Consider the following 20,648-nt stretch of genomic DNA (forward strand, 5'->3'; position numbering starts at 1 on the left):
TTTAGCACGGCCAATCCACCCTAACCCGCACATCCCTGGGCACTATGGGACAATTTAGCACGGCCAATCCACCCTAACCCGCACATCCCTGGGACACTACGGGACAATTTAGCACGGCCAACCCACCCTAACCCGCACATCCCTGGGCACTACGGGACAATTTAGCACGGCCCACCCACCCTAACCTGCACATCCCTGGGACACTATGGGACAATTTAGCACGGCCAATCCACCCTAACCCGCACATCCCTGGGACACTATGGGACAATTTAGCACGGCCAACCCACCCTAACCTGCACATCCCTGGGCACTACGGGACAATTTAGCACGGCCAACCCACCCTAACCTGCACATCCCTGGGCACTATGGGACAACTTAGCACGGCCAACCCACCCTAACCTGCACATCCCTGGACACTATGGGACAATTTAGCACGGCCAACCCACCCTAACCTGCACATCCCTGGGAACTATGGGACAATTTAGCACGGCCAACCCACCCTAACCTGCACATCCCTGGGCACTATGGGACAATTTAGCACGGCCAACCCACCCTAACCCGCACATCCCTGGGCACTATGGGATCATTTAGCACGGCCAACCCACCCTAACCCGCACATCCCTGGGCACTATGGGACAATTTAGCACGGCCAACCCACCCTAACCCGCACATCCCTGGGCACTATGGGACAATTTAGCACGGCCAACCCACCCTAACCCGCACATCCCTGGGCACTATGGGACAATTTAGCACGGCCAATCCACCCTAACCCGCACATCCCTGGGCACTATGGGAAAATTTAGCACGGCCAACCCACACTAACCCGCACATCCCTGGGCACTATGGGATCATTTAGCACGGCCAACCCACCAGAAACCGCACATCCCTGGGCACTATGGGACAATTTAGCACGGCCAACCCACCCTAACCCGCACATCCCTGGGACACTATGGGACAATTTAGCACGGCCAACCCACCCTAACCCGCACATCCCTGGGCACTATGGGACAATTTAGCACGGCCAACCCACCCTAACCCGCACATCCCTGGGCACTATGGGATCATTTAGCACGGCCAATCCACCCTAACCTGCACATCCCTGGGCACTATGGGACAATTTAGCACGGCCAACCCACCCTAACCCGCACATCCCTGGGCACTATGGGATCATTTAGCACGGCCAACCCACCCTAACCTGCACATCCCTGGGCACTACGGGACAATTTAGCACGGCCGAGCCACCCTAACCCACATATCCCTGGGCACTACGGGACAATTTAGCACGGCCAACCCACCCTAACCTGCACATCCCTGGGCACTACCGGACAATTTAGCACGGCCAATCCACCCTAACCTGCACATCCCTGGGCACTATGAGACAATTTAGCACGGCCAATCCACCCTAACCCGCACATCCCTGGGCACTATGGGACAATTTAGCACGGCCAATCCACCCTAACCCGCACATCCCTGGGCACTATGGGGCAATTTAGCACGGCCAATCCACCCTAACCTGCACATCCCTGGGCACTATGGGACAATTTAGCACGGCCAATCCACCCTAACCTGCACATCCCTGGGCACTATGGGACAATTTAGCACGGCCAATCCACCCTAACCCGCACATCCCTGGACACTATGGGACAATTTAGCACGGCCAGTCCACCCTAACCCGCACATCCCTGGGCACTATGGGACAATTTAGCACGGCCAATCCACCCTAACTCACACATCCCTGGGCACTACAGGACAATTTAGCACGGCCAATCCACCCTAACCCGCACATCCCTGGGCACTATGGGACAATTTAGCACGGCCAATCCACCCTAACTCACACATCCCTGGGCACTACGGGACAATTTAGCACGGCCAATCCACCCTAACTCACACATCCCTGGGCACTACAGGACAATTTAGCACGGCCAGTCCACCCTAACCCGCACATCCCTGGGACACTATGGGACAATTTAGCACGGCCAATCCACCCTAACTCACACATCCCTGGGCACTACGGGACAATTTAGCACGGCCAATCCACCCTAACTCACACATCCCTGGGCACTACAGGACAATTTAGCACGGCCAATCCACCCTAACCCACACATCCCTGGGCACTACGGGACAATTTAGCACGGCCAACCCACCCTAACCCACACATCCCTGGGCACTACGGGACAATTTAGCACGGCCAACCCACCCTCACCCGCACATCCCTGGGCACTACGGGACAATTTAGCACGGCCAATCCACCCTAACCCGCACATCCCTGGGACACTACGGGACAATTTAGCACGGCCAACCCACCCTAACCCGCACATCCCTGGGACACTACGGGACAATTTAGCACGGCCAACCCACCCTAACCCGCACATCCCTGGGCACTACGGGACAATTTAGCACGGCCCACCCACCCTAACCTGCACATCCCTGGGACACTATGGGACAATTTAGCACGGCCAATCCACCCTAACCCGCACATCCCTGGAACACTATGGGACAATTTAGCACGGCCAACCCACCCGAACCTGCACATCCCTGGGCACTATGGGACAATTTAGCACGGCCAATCCACCCTAACCTGTACATCCCTGGGCACTCTGGGACAATTTAGCACGGCCAACCCACCCTAACCCGCACATCCCTGGGCATTACGGGACAATTTAGCACGGCCAATCCACCCTAACCCACATATCCCTGGGCACTACGGGACAATTTAGCACGGCCAACCCACCCTAACCTGCACATCCCTGGGCACTACCGGACAATTTAGCACGGCCAATCCACCTTAACCCACATATCCCTGGGCACTACGGGACAATTTAGCACGGCCAACCCACCCTAACCCGCACATCCCTGGACACTATGAGACAATTTAGCACGGCCAATCCACCGTAACCTGCACATCCCTGGGCACTACAGGACAATTTACCACGGCCAACCCACCCTAACCCGCACATCCCTGGGCACTACGGGACAATTTAGCACGGCCAACCCACCCTAACCTGCACATCCCTGGGCACTACGGGACAATTTAGCACGGCCAACCCACCCTAACCCTCACATCCCTGGGCACTATGGGACAATTTAGCACGGCCAACCCACCCTAACCAGCACATCCCTGGGCACTATGGGACAATTTAGCACGGCCAACCCACCCTAACACACACATCCCTGGGCACTATGGGACAATTTAGCACGGCCAACCCACCCTAACCCACACATCCCTGGGCACTATGGGACAATTTAGCACGGCCAACCCACCCTAACCCACACATCCCTGGGCACTACAGGACAATTTAGCACGGCCAACCCACCCTAACCCGCACATCCCTGGGACACTATGGGACAATTTAGCACGGCCAATCCACCCTAACCCGCACATCCCTGGGACACTACGGGACAATTTAGCACGGCCAATCCACCCTGACCCGCACATCCCTGGGACACTATGGGACAATTTAGCACGGCCAATCCACCCTAACCCGCACATCCCTGGGACACTATGGGACAATTTAGCACGGCCAACCCACCCTAACCTGCACATCCCTGGGCACTACGGGACAATTTAGCACGGCCAACCCACCCTAACCCGCACATCCCTGGACACTATGGGACAATTTAGCACGGCCAACCCACCCTAACCCGCACATCCCTGGACACTATGGGACAATTTAGCACGGCCAATCCACCCTAACCCGCACATCCCTGGGCACTATGGGACAATTTAGCACGGCCAATCCACCCTAACCCGCACATCCCTGGGACACTATGGGACAATTTAGCACGGCCAATCCACCCTAACCCGCACATCCCTGGGACACTACGGGACAATTTAGCACGGCCAACCCACCCTAACCCGCACATCCCTGGGACACTACGGGACAATTTAGCACGGCCAATCCACCCTAACCCGCACATCCCTGGGACACTACGGGACAATTTAGCACGGTCAATCCACCCTAACCCGCACATCCCTGGGCACTATGGGACAATTTACCACGGCCAACCCACACTAACCCGCACATCCCTGGGCACTACGGGACAATTTAGCACGGCAAATCCACCCTAACCCGCACATCCCTGGGCACTATGGGACAATTTAGCACGGCCAACCCACCCTAACCCGCACATCCCTGGACACTATGGGACAATTTAGCACGGCCAATCCACCCTCACCCGCACATCCCTGGACACTACGGGACAATTTAGCACGGCCAATCCACCCTAACCCGCACATCCCTGGGACACTATGGGACAATTTAGCACGGCCAATCCACCCTAACCCGCACATCCCTGGGACACTACGGGACAATTTAGTATGGCCAACCCACCCTAACCCGCACATCCCTGGGACACTATGGGACAATTTAGCACGGCCAATCCACCCTAACCCGCACATCCCTGGGACAGTACGGGACAATTTAGCACGGTCAATCCACCCTAACCCGCACATCCCTGGGCACTATGGGACAATTTAGCACGGTCAATCCACCCTAACCCGCACATCCCTGGGCACTATGGGACAATTTACCACGGCCAACCCACACTAACCCGCACATCCCTGGGCACAACGGGACAATTTAGCACGGCAAATCCACCCTCACCCGCACATCCCTGGGCACTATGGGACAATTTAGCACGGCCAGTCCACCCTAACCCGCACATCCCTGGGCACTATGGGACAATTTAGCACGGCCAATCCACCCTAACCTGCACATCCCTGGGCACTACGGGACAATTTAGCACGGTCAATCCACCCTAACCCGCACATCCCTGGGCACTATGGGACAATTTACCACGGCCAACCCACACTAACCCGCACATCCCTGGGCACTACGGGACAATTTAGCACGGCAAATCCACCCTAACCCGCACATCCCTGGGCACTATGGGACAATTTAGCACGGCCAGTCCACCCTAACCCGCACATCCCTGGGCACTATGGGACAATTTAGCACGGCCAATCCACCCTAACCTGCACATCCCTGGGCACTACGGGACAATTTAGCACGGCCAATCCACCCTAACCTGCACATCCCTGGGCACGATGGGGCAATTTAGCACGGCCAATCCACCCTAACCCGCACATCGCTGGGCACTATGGGATCATTTAGCACGGCCAACCCACCCTAACCTGCACATCCCTGCGCACTACGGAACAATTTAGCACGGCCAATCCCACCCTTACCCGCACATCCCTGGGCACTACGGGACAATTTAGCACGGCCAACCCACCCTAACCTGCACATCCCTGCGCACTATGGGACAATTTAGCACAGCCAATCCCACCCTAACCCGCACATCCCTGGGCACTGCGGGACAATTTAGCACGGCCAACCCACCCTAACCCGCACATCCCTGGGCACTACGGGACAATTTAGCACGGCCAATCCACCCTAACCCGCACATCCCTGGGCACTACGGGACAATTTAGCACGGCCAACCCACCCTAACCCACACATCCCTGGACACTATGGGACAATTTAGCACGGCCAACCCACCCTAACCTGCACATCCCTGGACACTATGTGACAATTTAGCACGGCCAACCCACCCTAACCCGCACATCCCTGGACACTATGGGACAATTTAGCACGGCCAATCCACCCTAACCCGCACATCCCTGGGTACTATGGGGCAATTTAGCACGGCCAACCCACCCTAACCTGCACATCCCTGGACACTATGGGACAATTTAGCACGGCCAACCCACCCTAACCTGCACATCCCTGGGACACTATGGGACAATTTAGCACGGCCAACCCACCCTAACCTGCACATCCCTGGACACTATGGGACAATTTAGCACGGCCAATCCACCCTAACCCGCACATCCCTGGACTGTGGGAGGAAACTGGAGCACCCCGAGGGGACCGACACAGACACGGGGAGAATGTGCAAACTCCACACAGACAGTCACCCAAGGGTGGGATCGAACCCAGGTCCTTGGTGCTGAGAGAACGCACTGCTGAACACAGTGCTACCTTTTAGAGTATCAGAGTAGTCGGGTCTTAGAGTTTTAAAGTACTAGAGCCTGAGTAACAGATTTAGATTTTTAACGCGACCTGTACAGACCTGTGCCCCCACACCTCCTCCCTCACCCCTGTCCCAGGCCCCAAGATGACTTTCCATATTAAGCAGAGGTTCACCTGCACATCTGCCAATGTGGTATACTGCATCCACTGTACCCGGTGCGGCTTCCTCTCCATTGGGGAGACCAAGCGGAGGCTTGGGGACCACTTTGCAGAACACCTCCTCTCGGTTCGCAATAAACAACTGCACCTCCCAGTCGCAAACCATTTCCACTCCCCCTCCCATTCTCTAGATGACATGTCCATCATGGGCCTCCTGCAGTGCCACAGTGATGCCACCCGAAGGTTGCAGGAACAGCAACTCATATTCCGCTTGGGAACCCTGTAGCCCAATGGTATCAATGTGGACTTCACAAGCTTCAAAATCTCCCCTTCCCCCAGCACATCCCAAAACCAGCCCAGTTCGTCCCCTCCCCCCACTGCACCACACAACCAGCCCAGCTCTTCCCCTCCCCCCACAGCATCCCAAAACCAGTCCAACCTGTCTCTGCCTCCCTAACCTGTTCTTTCTCTCACCCATCCCTTCCTCTCACCCCAAGCCGCACCTCCATCTCCTACCTACTAACCTCATCCCACGCCCTTGACCTGTCCGTCTTCCCTGGACTGACCTATCCCCTCCCTACCTCCCCACCTATACTCTCTCCACCTATCTTGTTTACTCTCCATCTTCGGTCCGCCTCCCCCTCTCTCCCTATTTATTCCAGAACCCTCTCCCCATCCCCCTCTCTGATGAAGGGTCTAGGCCCGAAACGTCAGCTTTTGTGCCCCTGAGATGCTGCTTGGCCTGCTGTGTTCATCCATCTTCACACTTTGTTATCTGTTCCGTGCCTGCTGACCTGTCTGTCCTAAAGCCTCTTAAGCATTACCACCATACCTGCTCCTGCCACCTCCCCAAGTTGCATTTTCCAGGCACCTATCACCCTTTGTGTAAAAAAAAATCTTGCACAACTTTCTCCCTCTCACCTGAAACCTACATCCCTAGTATTCGACATTTCCACCTGGAAATTAGACACTGACTATCTCCCTGATCCACGCCTGTCGTAACTTTACATACTTCTATCAGGTCCATCAGCCTCTGATGCTCTCACGAAAACAATCCATGTTTGCCAAACATTTCCTTAAGCCCAATCCAGGTGCCCTCTTCAAATCATTCACATCTTTCCTTTAAACGTGGCATCCAAAATTGCAAAAAATCCTCCAAATGTGGCCTGACTGAAGTTTTGTGCAACTTGCAACATGATTGCCAATGTTGTGTTTTCATTTATTCGCGGGGTGTGGGGTGTGTTTATTTATTTACACATATATTTGTTGCCCATGCCAACGGGCAGCTAAGTGTCAATCACATTCCTGTGGGTCAGGAGTCACACGTAGGCCAGACCAGGTAAGGGCAGCAGAGACAGTAGGAACTGCCGATGCTGGAGTCAGAGATAACGCAGTGTGGGGCTGGATGAACACAGCAGGACAAGCAGCATCAGAGGGGCAGAGGGGTAACAGGAGCTGCAGATGCTGGAGAATGTGAGATAACAAGGTGTGGGGCTGGATGAACACATCAGGCCAAGCAGCATCAGAGGAGCAGAGGGGTAACAGGAGCTGCAGATGCTGGAGAATGTGAGATAACATGGTGTGGGGCTGGATGAACACAGCAGGCCAAGCAGCATCAGAGGAGCAGAGGGGTAACAGGAGCTGCAGATGCTGGAGAATGTGAGATAACATGGTGTGGGGCTGGATGAACACATCAGGCCAAGCAGCATCAGAGGAGCAGAGGGGTAACATGAACTGCAGATGCTGAAGAATGTGAGATAACATGGTGTGGAGCTGGATGAACACAGCAGGACAAGCAGCATCAGAGGGGCAGAGGGGTAACAGGAGCTGCAGATGCTGGAGAATGTGAGATAACAAGGTGTGGGGCTGGATGAACACAGCAGGCCAAGCAGCATCAGAGGGGCAGAGGGGTAACAGGAGCTGCAGATGCTGGAGAATGTGAGATAACAAGGTGTGGGGCTGGATGGACACAGCAGGACAAGCAGCATCAGAGGAGCAGAGGGGTAACAGGAACTGCAGATGCTGGAGAATGTGAGATAACAAGGTGTGGGGCTGGATGAACACAGCAGGACAAGCAGCATCAGAGGAGCAGAGGGGTAACAGGAGCTGCAGATGCTGGAGAATGTGAGATAACATGGTGTGGGGCTGGATGAACACAGCAGGCCCAGCAGCATCACAGGAGCAGGAAAGCTGACCTTTCAGGTGGGGACCCTTCTTCAGAAATGGGGGATTGGGGATGGGGGAAGGGGTGGATCCTATCTTGAAGAAGTTATCCTCCTCTCTCTGGAAAGACCTCAGGGGATCTCTACCAATCCTCACCACTCCCTACCTGCACTCGCCCATCACCATCCCACCTGCCTTCCCCAGCCCGACCCCTCCTCTCTCTCTTTATTTCAGGTTTACCTTTCCCCTCCCCCATTTCCTGATGGACCCGAAACGTCAACTTTCCCGCTCCCCTGATGCTGCCTGGCCTGCTGTGCTCCTCCAGCTCCACACTGTGTAAGGACAGCAGTTTTCTCCCTCAAAATGGCATTAGTAAACCAAATGGACGATCAACGTGGTCATCATTAGACTCTTAATTCTCGACATTTATTGAATCAAATTCCAAAAATCTAACATTGTAGGATTCAAAAGTTATCTGGGTGTCTGCATGAGCATTCGAGTGATAATACCACAGGCCAACACCTCCAATAGTTTTAGTCTCATCTCCATTTGAGGATAGCACGGTGGCTCAGTGGTTCACACTGCAGCCTCACAGCGCCACCCGACCTGGGTTCGATTCCAGCCTCAGGCGACTGTCTGTGTGAGTTTGCACATTCTCCCCGTGTCTGCGTGGGTTTCCTCCGGGTGCTCCGGTTTCCTCCCACAGTCCAGAGATGTGCAGGCTAGGTGTATCGGCCATGCTAAATTGCCCGTAGTGTTCAGGGGTGTGTTGGTTACAGGGCGATGGGTCTGGGTGGGATGCTGCATGGGGCAGTGTGGACTTGTTGGGCTGAAGAGCCTGTTTCCACACTGGAGGGAATCTAATCCAATCCTCTTTCACTCTAGCCTTTAACCTTAAATTCCTGGTCCTTCTGACCCAATGGTAAAGTCTCCTCCTATCTAGGCCCCTCAAAATTGCACACATCACAATAATGTTCCTTCCTGTCTCTTCCACTCCAAAGAAAACAACCCCAGTCTGATCCAATCTCTCTTAGAATCACTACAGTGTGGAAACAGGCTCTTTAGCCCAACAAGTCCACATTGACCCTCATAGCTTCCTCCTCAGGCCTATCCCCCTATAGCCCACCTCAATCCACACATCCCTGAACACTATGGGACAATTTAGCATAGCCCCTCCACCCTAACCTGCACATCTCTGGACTGTGGGAGGAAGCCGGTGCACCCGGAGGAAACCCACGCAGACACACGGAGAGCGTGCAAACTCCACACAGACAGTCACCCGAGGGTGGGATCAAACCCGGGTCCCTGGCACTGTGAGGCTGCAGTGCTCGCCACTGTGCCACCATGTCGCCCTACTCTTCATCACTGAAAGTCTCAAGCCTAGTCAGTCACTTTGGTAAATCTCCTCTGCATCCTCCCCAGTGCTAGCACATCCCCTCCAATAATGTTGATGCCAGAACTGCACACCATACTCTCATTGTGGCCTATCCAAATTATTTCCCCAGACTTTCCAACTGACATTTTGTTTGGGGAAGGTGTGGGAAAAGTACTATTCCCAAACGTTCTGATCAATCATCGACATTTCAGTCCATTAGACCCTAAGATTTGGGGCAGAATTAGGCCATTCAGGCCATCTAGTCTGTTCTGACACTGATAGCAGGAACTGCAGATGCTGGAGAATCTGAGATAACACGGTGTGGAGCTGGATGAACATAGCAGGCCCAGCAGCGTCAGAGGAGCAGGAAGGCTGACGTTTCGGTTCTGGACACTTCTTCAGAAATGGGGGAGTGGAAGGGGATTCTGAAATAAATAGAGAGGGGGAAAGCAGATGGAAGATGAATAAAGAAGAAGATAGGTGGAGAGGAGACAAACAGGTCAAAGAGGCGGGGATGGAGCCAGTAAAGGTGAGTGTAGGTGGGGAGTTAGGGTGGGGGTTGGTCAGTCAAGTGAAGACAGACAGGTCAAGGAGGTGGGGGTTGGGGTTGAGGTGGAAGGAGAGGAGAGGTGGGAGAAAAGATGGACAGGTCAAGGAGGCAGGGATGAGCTGGGCTGGTTTTGGGATGCCATGGTGGGGGGAGGGGAGATTTTGAAGCTTGTGAACTCCACATTGATACCATTAGGCTGCAGGGTTCCCAAGCGGAATATGAGTTGCTGTTCCTGTAACCTTTGGGTGGCATCATTGTGGCACTGCAGGAGGCCCATGATGGACATGTTGTCTGAGGAATGGGAGGGGGAGTTGAAATGGTTCGCGACTGGGAGGTGCAGTTATTTGTCGTGAACCAAGGTGTTCCACTAAGTGGTCTCCGAGCCTCTGTTTGGTTTCCCCGGTGTAGAGGAGGCCACAACGGGACCAGACGATACAGTATACCACATTAGCAGATGTGCAGGTGAATATCTGCTGAATGTGGAAGGTTTCCTTGGGGCCTGGGATGGGGTTGAGGGGGGAGGTGTAGGGGCAGGTGTAGCACTTCCTGCGGTTACAGGGAAAAGTGCCGGGTGTGGTGGGGAGTGTGGGGTGGACAAGGGAGTCATGGAGACAGCGGTCCCTCCGGAAGGCAGATAAGGGTGGGGAGGGAAAAATGTCTTTGGCGGTTGGGTCAGATTGCAGGTGGCAGGTAAATCTGTACCTTGGGTTGTGGGTGTTGTGGTGGAGTGGCTCGCTGAGCTGGTGTGTTGTTCCGCAGATGTTTTGTTCCCGTTCCGGGGAAACATCCTCAGTGCAGCCTCTGATGAAGCGTTGGGTGTGTTTTCCCACCTGGTTTTTAAACTCTGGGGTCTGTTGCGATGGATGGCCTCACTCCCGGATTTCCTCGGTAGTGGAATGTATATGGGGTCGAGTTCAATGTGTTTATTAATAGCCTCCTTCGTGGAGTGCCATGCTTCTAGGAATTCCCGTGCTTCTCTCTGCCAGGATCTTGGCGTTGTCCCAGTTGAAGTTGTGGTTCTCCATGGCAGAGGATGATGCGTTGGATCCGGAGGTTGGTGGATGGATTCTGTTCTGGTTTTTATTTGCGGGTGGGGGTGTGAGGGATGAGTTGCGGGAAACGTGAGAGATGCGATCGAGGGCATTTTTCACCGCTGCGGGGGGGGGGGGGGGGGGGGGGGGGGGGAGTCGCGGTCCTTGAAAAACGAGGACATCTGGCCCTACAGTGGGATGCCTCATTCCCGGGAGCAGATGCGGCGGAGGCGAAGGCGTTGGGAATAGGGGTTGACATTCTTGCAGGAAGGTGGGTGGGAGGAGGTGTATTCATGGTAGCTGTGGGAGTCGCTGGGCTTGAAATGGATTAACACTTGCCAGAGATGGAGACAGAGGGGTCCAGGTTGGGGATGGTCCAGGTGAGCTTAAGGTTGGGGTGGAAGGTGTCGGTGAAGTGGCTGGAGCACGAGGCTGCGCCGATACCGTCTTCGATGTAACGGAGGAAGAGGTGGGGGTGGGGGTTGGGGCTGGCGTAGACACTGGTAACTCAACCCGTACACCCCGCTCCCCGCAATAACAACGCCTCGTCCTCAGGTACCATCCCACCAACCTCCAGATCCAACCCATCATCCTCTGCCATTTCCGCCATCTGCAATCTGACAGTGAGCTCTTTGTAAAACCCCTTGGTACCCCTAACTGACCAAAAATCTCTTTCCGCCTTGTATTTGTTCCAATCGGTGTGACAGAGGATGTGTCTACTTAAAGTTATCATCATTATTAGCACTTTTTCCATCTCAAGACCACATCACCTGCAGTCCCCGCCCCAAACCCACACCTCTATTGGTCGGCGACCGACTGAGTGGCATCGGCCTGGGCCAACCGGCGTGCGCGACGGGTTGTCAGGTTGGGGGGGCGCCTAATTGGACGCTACGCCGGACCGTCCGCTGTTTCGATTGGACGTTACGGCCATCCATCAACAGCCTAGCGACGTTCATCGTCAAACGGCGGACGCCCAGACCGCACCTACGATTGGATAGGAGGAACGTCTGTCACTGGACGTGCCCGCCCCCGTGGCCTTTGATTGGGCGGCCCCTCCCCGCCGAGCAACTTGTCTCGAAGTGACCATTGAACAAGACGCTCGACGGTTAGGGGAAGCCTCGCGCCGTCACATTGGACGAGGAGGGGCACCACGCCCATTAGATGACGACTGACCTTGGATTGGACAAGGCAAATGCCCATCAACGCTTATACGACGCATTACTGCGTCCTATTGGACTACACGGACGCCCATCAGACGGTCGGGGCAGGCTGCCGAGCTGCGATTGGATAAAGCGGTCTCTTAGCGGCGTGTTCTGTCCGCCCAGTCAGGGCAGACACGTGACAGGGAGAAAAACAAAGATGGCGCCCCGTGACCGATAACGAGTCAACGGCGGCGGTTGTTGTTGTCTTTTTATGGGGGCGGTGTAGGTTATGCCATGGACGCCATCAATACTCTCTTCTCGCAAAGTGAGTCTTCCCTGTTGGGCACCACCTCGCCGGCCATGGGCTCGTTCGCCAAGCAACAGCAGCAGCAAGCAGTGTCGGTGCCTGGAGGAGGCCCGGGCCCAGGACCGCCGCCAACTGCTGCAGGGAACGACGACCCGCTTCGGAAAACAGGCGGGGCGGGGGGCGGAGTCCTCCATGACCCCTTCTACATCATGAGGGAGTTACCAGGTAATAGCGTCTAATGGACGGGGCACTCAGCCAATGGGAGGGCTGGGCTGTGTTAACCCGGCCAATGGGAGGGCTGGGCTGTGTTAACCCGGCCAATGGGAGGGCTGGGCTGTGTTAACCCGGCCAATGGGAGGGCTGGGCTGTGTTAACCCGGCCAATGGGAGGGCTGGGCTGTGTTAACCCGGCCAATGGGAGGGCTGGGCTGTGTTAACCCGGCCAATGGGAGGGCTGGGCTGTGTTAACCCGGCCAATGGGAGGGCTGGGCTGTGTTAACCCGGCCAATGGGAGGGCTGGGCTGTGTTAACCCGGCCAATGGGAGGGCTGGGCTGTGTTAACCCGGCCAATGGGAGGGCTGGGCTGTGTTAACCCGGCCAATGGGAGGGCTGGGCTGTGTTAACCCGGCCAATGGGAGGGCTGGGCTGTGTTAACCCGGCCAATGGGAGGGCTGGGCTGTGTTAACCCGGCCAATGGGAGGGCTGGGCTGTGTTAACCCGGCCAATGGGAGGGCTGGGGTAATGGGAACTGCCGATGCTGGAGAATCCAAGATAATAAAATGTGAGGCTGGATGAACACAGCAGGCCAAGCAGCATCTCAGGAGCACAAAAGCTGACGTTTCGGGCCTAGACCCTTCATCAGAGAGGGGGATGGGGGGAGGGAACTGGAATAAATAGGGAGAGAGGGGGAGGCGGACCGAAGATGGAGAGTAAAGAAGATAGGTGGAGAGGAGAGTATAGGTGGGGAGGTAGGGAGGGGATAGGTCAGTCCAGGGAAGACGGACAGGTCAAGGAGGTGGGATGAGATTAGTAGGTAGCTGGGGGTGCGGCTTGGGGTGGGAGGAAGGGATGGGTGGGAGGAAGAACCGGTTAGGGAGGCAGAGACAGGTTGGACTGGTTTTGGGATGCAGTGGGTGGGGGGGAAGAGCTGGGCTGGTTGTGTGGTGCAGTGGGGGGAGGGGACGAACTGGGCTGGTTTTGGGATGCAGTGGGGGAAGGGGAGATTTTGAAGCTGGTGAAGTCCACATTGATACCATTGGGCTGCAGGGTTCCCAGGCGGAATATGAGTTGCTGTTCCTGCAACCTTCGGGTGGCATCATTGTGGCAGTGCAGGAGGCCCATGATGGACATGTCATCAAGAGAATGGGAGGGGGAGTGGAAATGGTTCGCGACTGGGAGGTGCAGTTGTTTGTTGCGAACTGAGCGGAGGTGTTCTGCAAAGCGGTCCCCAAGCCTCCGCTTGGTTTCCCCAATGTAGAGGAAGCCGCACCGGGTACAGTGGATGCAGTATACCACATTGGCAGATGTGCAGGTGAACCTCTGCTTAATGTGGAATGTCATCTTGGGGCCTGGGATGGGGGTGAGGGAGGAGGTGTGGGGGCAAGTGTAGCATTTCCTGCGGTTGCAGGGGAAGGTGCCGGGTGTGGTGGGGTTGGAGGGCAGTGTGGAGCGAACAAGGGAGTCACGGAGAGAGTGGTCTCTCCAGAAAGCAGACAGGGGTGGGGATGGAAAAATGTCTTGGGTGGTGGGGTCGGATTGTAAATGGCGAAAGTGTCGGAGGATGATGTGTTGTATCCGGAGGTTGGTGGGTGGTGTGTGAGAATGAGGGGGATCCTGTTGGGGCGGTTGTGGCGGGGGCGGGGTGTGAGGGATGTGTCGCGGGAAATGCGGGAGACGCGGTCAAGGGCGTTCTCAATCACCGTGGGGGGGAAGTTGCGGTCCTTAAAGAACTTGGACATCTGGGATGTGCGGGAGTGGAATGTCTAATCAGTGTGCCATCTCTGATGAAGGGTCCAGGCCCGAAACGTCAGCTTTTGTGCTCCTGAGATGCCGCTTGGCCTGCTGTGTTCATCCAGCCTCACATTTTATTACAATGGAAGGGCTGGGCTGTGTTAAGGCGGCCAATGGGAGGGCTGGGCTGTTTTAACTCGGCCAATGGGAGGTCGGGGCTGTGATAACTCGGCCAATGGCAGGGCTGGGCTGTTTTAACTCAGCCAATGGGAGGGTTGGGCTGTGTGAGCGACCGGCCAATGGGAGGGCTGGCTAGAAGAGCTGCGCCAATGGGGAGGCAGTGGGAATATCTCGGCCAATGGGAGGCCTCCACACTCGGAATGTTCGGCCAATTGGATTGCGCCCTTCTTACACTATGAGGATGTATCATAGACTTGCAATTCCCCAGTTACTGACTGTATCTGTACTGATGTTAATCCCTCTCCCTCACACTGGCACTCAGTAACCCCTCTCCCCCCCAGCGCCCTGTGTTACTGACTGTATCCCTACTGATGTTAATCCCTCTCCCTCACACTGTCACTCAGTAACCCCTCTCCCCACCCAGCGCCCTGTGTTACTGACTGTATCCCTATCCCTCACACTGTCACTCAGTAACCCCTCTCCCCCCCAGCGCCCTGTGTTACTGACTGTATCCCTACTGATGTTAATCCCTCTCCCTCACACTGTCACTCAGTAACCCCTCTCCCCCCCAGCGCCCTGTGTTACTGACTGTATCCCTACTGATGTTAATCCCTCTCCCTCACACTGGCACTCAGTAACCCCTCTCCCCACCCAGCGCCCTGTGTTACTGACTGTATCCCTATCCCTCATACTGTCACTCAGTAACCCCTCTCCCCCCCAGCGCCCTGTGTTACTGACTGTATCCCTACTGATGTTAATCCCTCTCCCTCACACTGGCACTCAGTAACCCCTCTCCCCGCCCAGCGCCCTGTGTTACTGACTGTATCCCTACTGATGTTAATCCCTCTCCCTCACACTGTCACTCAGTAACCCCTCTCCCCCCCAGCGCCCTGTGTTACTGACTGTATCCCTACTGATGTTAATCCCTCTCCCTCACACTGTCACTCAGTAACCCCTCTCCCCCCCAGGGCCCTGTGTTACTGACTGTATCCCTACTGATGTTAATCCCTCTCCCTCACACTGTCACTCAGTAACCCCTCTCCCCCCCAGGGCCCTGTGTTACTGACTGTATCCCTACTGATGTTAATCCCTCTCCCTCACACTGTCACTCAGTAACCCCTCTCCCCCCAAGTGTCCTGTGTTACTGACTGTATCCCTCCTGATGTTAATCCCTCTCCCTCACACTGGCACTCAGTAACCCCTCTCCCCCCCAGCGCCCTGTGTTACTGACTGTATCCCTACTGATGTTAATCCCTCTCCCTCACACTGTCACTCAGTAACCCCTCTCCCCCCCCAGGGCCCTGTGTTACTGACTGTATCCCTCCTGATGTTAATCCCTCTCCCTCACACTGTCACTCAGTAACCCCTCTCCCCCCCAAGGGCCCTGTGTTACTGACTGTATCCCTACTGATGTTAATCCCTCTCCCTCACACTGTCACTCAGTAACCTCTCCCCCACCCCCAGGGCCCTGTGTTACTGACTGTATCCCTACTGATGTTAATCCCTCTCCCTCACACTGTCACTCAGTAACCCCTCTCCCCCACCCCCAGCGCCCTGTGTTACTGACTGTATCCCTACTGATGTTAATCCCTCTCCCTCACACTGTCACTCAGTAACCCCTCTCCCCCCCAGCGCCCTGTGTTACTGACTGTATCTGTACTGATGTTAATCCCTCTCCCTCACACTGTCATTCAGTAACCCCTCTCCCCCCCAGGGCCCTGTGTTACTGACTGTATCCCTACTGATGTTAATCCCTCTCCCTCACACTGTCACTCAGTAACCCCTCTCCCCCCCAGCGCCCTGTGTTACTGACTGTATCCCTACTGATGTTAATCCCTCTCCCTCACACTGTCACTCAGTAACCCCTCTCCCCCTCAGGGCCCTGTGTTACTGACTGTATCTGTACTGATGTTAATCCCTCTCCCTCACACTGTCACTCAGTAACCCCTCTCCCCCCCCAGGGCCCTGTGTTACTGACTGTATCCCTACTGATGTTAATCCCTCTCCCTCACACTGTCACTCAGTAACCCCTCTCCCCCCCAGGGCCCTGTGTTACTAACTGTATCCCTCCTGATGTTAATCCCTCTCCCTCACACTGTCACTCAGTAACCCCTCTCCCCCCCCAGGGCCCTGTGTTACTGACTGTACCCCAACTGATGTTAATCCCTCTCCCTCACACTGTCACTCAGTAACCCCTCTCCCCCTCAGGGCCCTGTGTTACTGACTGTATCTGTACTGATGTTAATCCCTCTCCCTCACACTGTCACTCAGTAACCCCTCTCCCCCCCAGGGCCCTGTGTTACTGACTGTATCTGTACTGATGTTAATCCCTCTCCCTCACACTGTCACTCAGTAACCCCTCTCCCCCCCAGGGCCCTGTGTTACTGACTGTATCCCTACTGATGTTAATCCCTCTCCCTCACACTGTCACTCAGTAACCCCTCTCCCCCCCCCAGCGCCCTGTGTTACTGACTGTATCCCTACTGATGTTAATCCCTCTCCCTCACACTGTCACTCAGTAACCCCTCTCCCCCCCCAGCGCCCTGTGTTACTGACTGTATCCCTCCTGATGTTAATCCCTCTCCCTCACACTGTCACTCAGTAACCCCTCTCCCCCCCCAGCGCCCTGTGTTACTGACTGTATCCCTACTGATGTTAATCCCTCTCCCTCACACTGTCACTCAGTAACCCCTCCCCCCCCCAGCGCCCTGTGTTACTGACTGTATCCCTACTGATGTTAATCCCTCTCCCTCACACTGTCACTCAGTAACCCCTCTCCCCCCCCAGGGCCCTGTGTTACTGACTGTATCCCTACTGATGTTAATCCCTCTCCCTCACACTGTCACTCAGTAACCCCTCTCCCCCCCCAGCGCCCTGTGTTACTGACTGTATCCCTACTGATGTTAATCCCTCTCCCTCACACTGTCACTCAGTAACCCCTCTCCCCCCCCCCCAGCGCCCTGTGTTACTGACTGTATCCCTCCTGATGTTAATCCCTCTCCCTCACACTGTCACTCAGTAACCCCTCTCCCCCCAGCGCCCTGTGTTACTGACTGTATCCCTACTGATGTTAATCCCTCTCCCTCACACTGTCACTCAGTAACCCCGCTCCCCCCCAGCGCCCTGTGTTACTGACTGTATCCCTCCTGATGTTAATCCCTCTCCCTCACACTGTCACTCAGTAACCCCTCTCCCGCCCAGTGCCCTGTGTTACTGACTGTATCCCTCCTGATGTTAATCCCTCTCCCTCACACTGTCACTCAGTAACCCCTCTCCCCCCAGCGCCCTGTGTTACTGATTGTATCCCTCCTGATGTTCATCCCTCTCCCTCACACTGTCACTCAGTAACCCCTCTCCCCCCCAGGGCCCTGTGTTACTGACTGTATCCCTACTGATGTTAATCTCTCTCCCTCACGCTGTCACTCAGTAACCCCTCTCCCCCCCCAGTGCCCTGTGTTACTGACTGTATCTGTACTGATGTTAATCCCTCTCCCTCACACTGTCACTCAGTAACCCCTCTCCCCCCAGCGCCCTGTGTTACTGACTGTATCCCTCCTGATGTTAATCCCTCTCCCTCACACTGTCACTCAGTAACCCCTCTTCCCCCAAGGGCCCTGTGTTACAGACTGTATCCCTACTGATGTTAATCCCTCTCCCTCACACTGTCACTCAGTAACCCCTCTCCCCCCCCAGGGCCCTGTGTTACTGACTGTATCCCTACTGATGTTAATCCCTCTCCCTCACACTGTCACTCAGTAACCCCTCTCCCCCCCCCCAGCGCCCTGTGTTACTGACTGTATCCCTCCTGATGTTAATCCCTCTCCCTCACACTGTCATTCAGTAACCCCTCTCCCCCCCCAGCGCCCTGTGTTACTGACTGTATCCCTACTGATGTTAATCCCTCTCCCTCACACTGTCACTCAGTAACCCCTCTCCCCCCCCCAGCGCCCTGTGTTACTGACTGTATCCCTCCTGATGTTAATCCCTCTCCCTCACACTGTCACTCAGTAACCCCTCTCCCCCCAGCGCCCTGTGTTACTGACTGTATCCCTACTGATGTTAATCCCTCTCCCTCACACTGTCACTCAGTAACCCCTCTCCCCCCCAGCGCCCTGTGTTACTGACTGTATCCCTCCTGATGTTAATCCCTCTCCCTCACACTGTCACTCAGTAACCCCTCTCCCGCCCAGTGCCCTGTGTTACTGACTGTATCCCTCCTGATGTTAATCCCTCTCCCTCACACTGTCACTCAGTAACCCCTCTCCCCCCAGCGCCCTGTGTTACTGATTGTATCCCTCCTGATGTTCATCCCTCTCCCTCACACTGTCACTCAGTAACCCCTCTCCCCCCCAGGGCCCTGTGTTACTGACTGTATCCCTACTGATGTTAATCTCTCTCCCTCACGCTGTTACTCAGTAACCCCTCTCCCCCCCCAGTGCCCTGTGTTACTGACTGTATCTGTACTGATGTTAATCCCTCTCCCTCACACTGTCACTCAGTAACCCCTCTCCCCCCAGCGCCCTGTGTTACTGACTGTATCCCTCCTGATGTTAATCCCTCTCCCTCACACTGTCATTCAGTAACCCCTCTCCCCCCCCAGCGCCCTGTGTTACTGACTGTATCCCTACTGATGTTAATCCCTCTCCCTCACACTGTCACTCAGTAACCCCTCTCCCCCCCCCCAGCGCCCTGTGTTACTGACTGTATCCCTCCTGATGTTAATCCCTCTCCCTCACACTGTCACTCAGTAACCCCTCTCCCCCCAGCGCCCTGTGTTACTGACTGTATCCCTACTGATGTTAATCCCTCTCCCTCACACTGTCACTCAGTAACCCCTCTCTCCCCCCAGGGCCCCGTGTTACTGACTGTATCCCTACTGATGTTAATCCCTCTCCCTCACACTGTCACTCAGTAACCCCTCTTCCACCCAGCGCCCTGTGTTACTGACTGTATCCCTCCTGATGTTAATCCCTCTCCCTCACACTGTCACTCAGTAACCCCTCTCCCCCCAGCGCCCTGTGTTACTGACTGTATCACTACTGATGTTAATCCCTCTCCCTCACACTGTCACTCAGTAACCCCTCTTCCACACAGCGCCCTGTGTTACTGACTGTATCCCTACTGATGTTAATCCCTCTCCCTCACACTGTCACTCAGTAACCCCTCTCCCCCAGCGCCCTGTGTTACTGACTGTATCCCTACTGATGTTAATCCCTCTCCCTCACACTGTCACTCAGTAGCCCCTCTCCCCGCCAAGGCCCTGTGTTACCATCTGTATCCATACTGATGTTAATCCCTCTCCCTCACACTGTCACTCAGTAACCCCTCTCCCCCAGCGCCCTGTGTTACTGACTGTATCCCTACTGATGTTAATCCCTCTCCCTCACACTGTCACTCAGTAACCCCTCTCCCCCCAGCGCCCTGTGTTACTGACTGTATCCCTACTGATGTTAATCCCTCTCCCTCACACTGTCACTCAGTAACCCCTCTCCCCCAGCGCCCTGTGTTACTGACTGTATCCCTACTGATGTTAATCCCTCTCCCTCACACTGTCACTCAGTAGCCCCTCTCCCCGCCAAGGCCCTGTGTTACCATCTGTATCCATACTGATGTTAATCCCTCTCCCTCACACTGTCACTCAGTAACCCCTCTCCCCCAGGGCCCTGTGTTACTGACTGTATCCCTACTGATGTTAATCCTTCTCCCTCACACTGTCACTCAGTAACCCCTCTCCCCCAAGTGTCCTGTGTTACTGACTGTATCCCTACTGATGTTAATCCCTCTCCCTCACACTGTCACTCAGTAACCCCTCTCCCT

General features: G+C 55.4%; 1 protein-coding gene across 2 annotated transcripts in view; it reads right to left on the reverse strand.

The window, feature by feature from the left end:
• LOC125449582 (thioredoxin-related transmembrane protein 2) overlaps nucleotides 1–12,873 on the reverse strand; it is a 57,674-nt gene extending 44,801 nt beyond the window's left edge. Inside the window, exon 1 of one of the 2 annotated variants that reach the window (XM_059643944.1) lies at nucleotides 12,427–12,873. In XM_059643944.1, the coding sequence (XP_059499927.1) occupies nucleotides 12,427–12,453 (27 nt within the window). In that variant the 5' untranslated portion in view covers nucleotides 12,454–12,873. The remainder of the gene's footprint in view (nucleotides 1–12,426) is intronic. The other variant, XM_059643945.1, reaches the window with a different exon arrangement.
• Nucleotides 12,874–20,648: the final 7,775 nt, after the last annotated feature.

Source organism: Stegostoma tigrinum, unplaced genomic scaffold, assembly GCF_030684315.1.
Source record: "Stegostoma tigrinum isolate sSteTig4 unplaced genomic scaffold, sSteTig4.hap1 scaffold_346, whole genome shotgun sequence".
Taxonomy (NCBI): domain Eukaryota; kingdom Metazoa; phylum Chordata; class Chondrichthyes; order Orectolobiformes; family Stegostomatidae; genus Stegostoma; species Stegostoma tigrinum.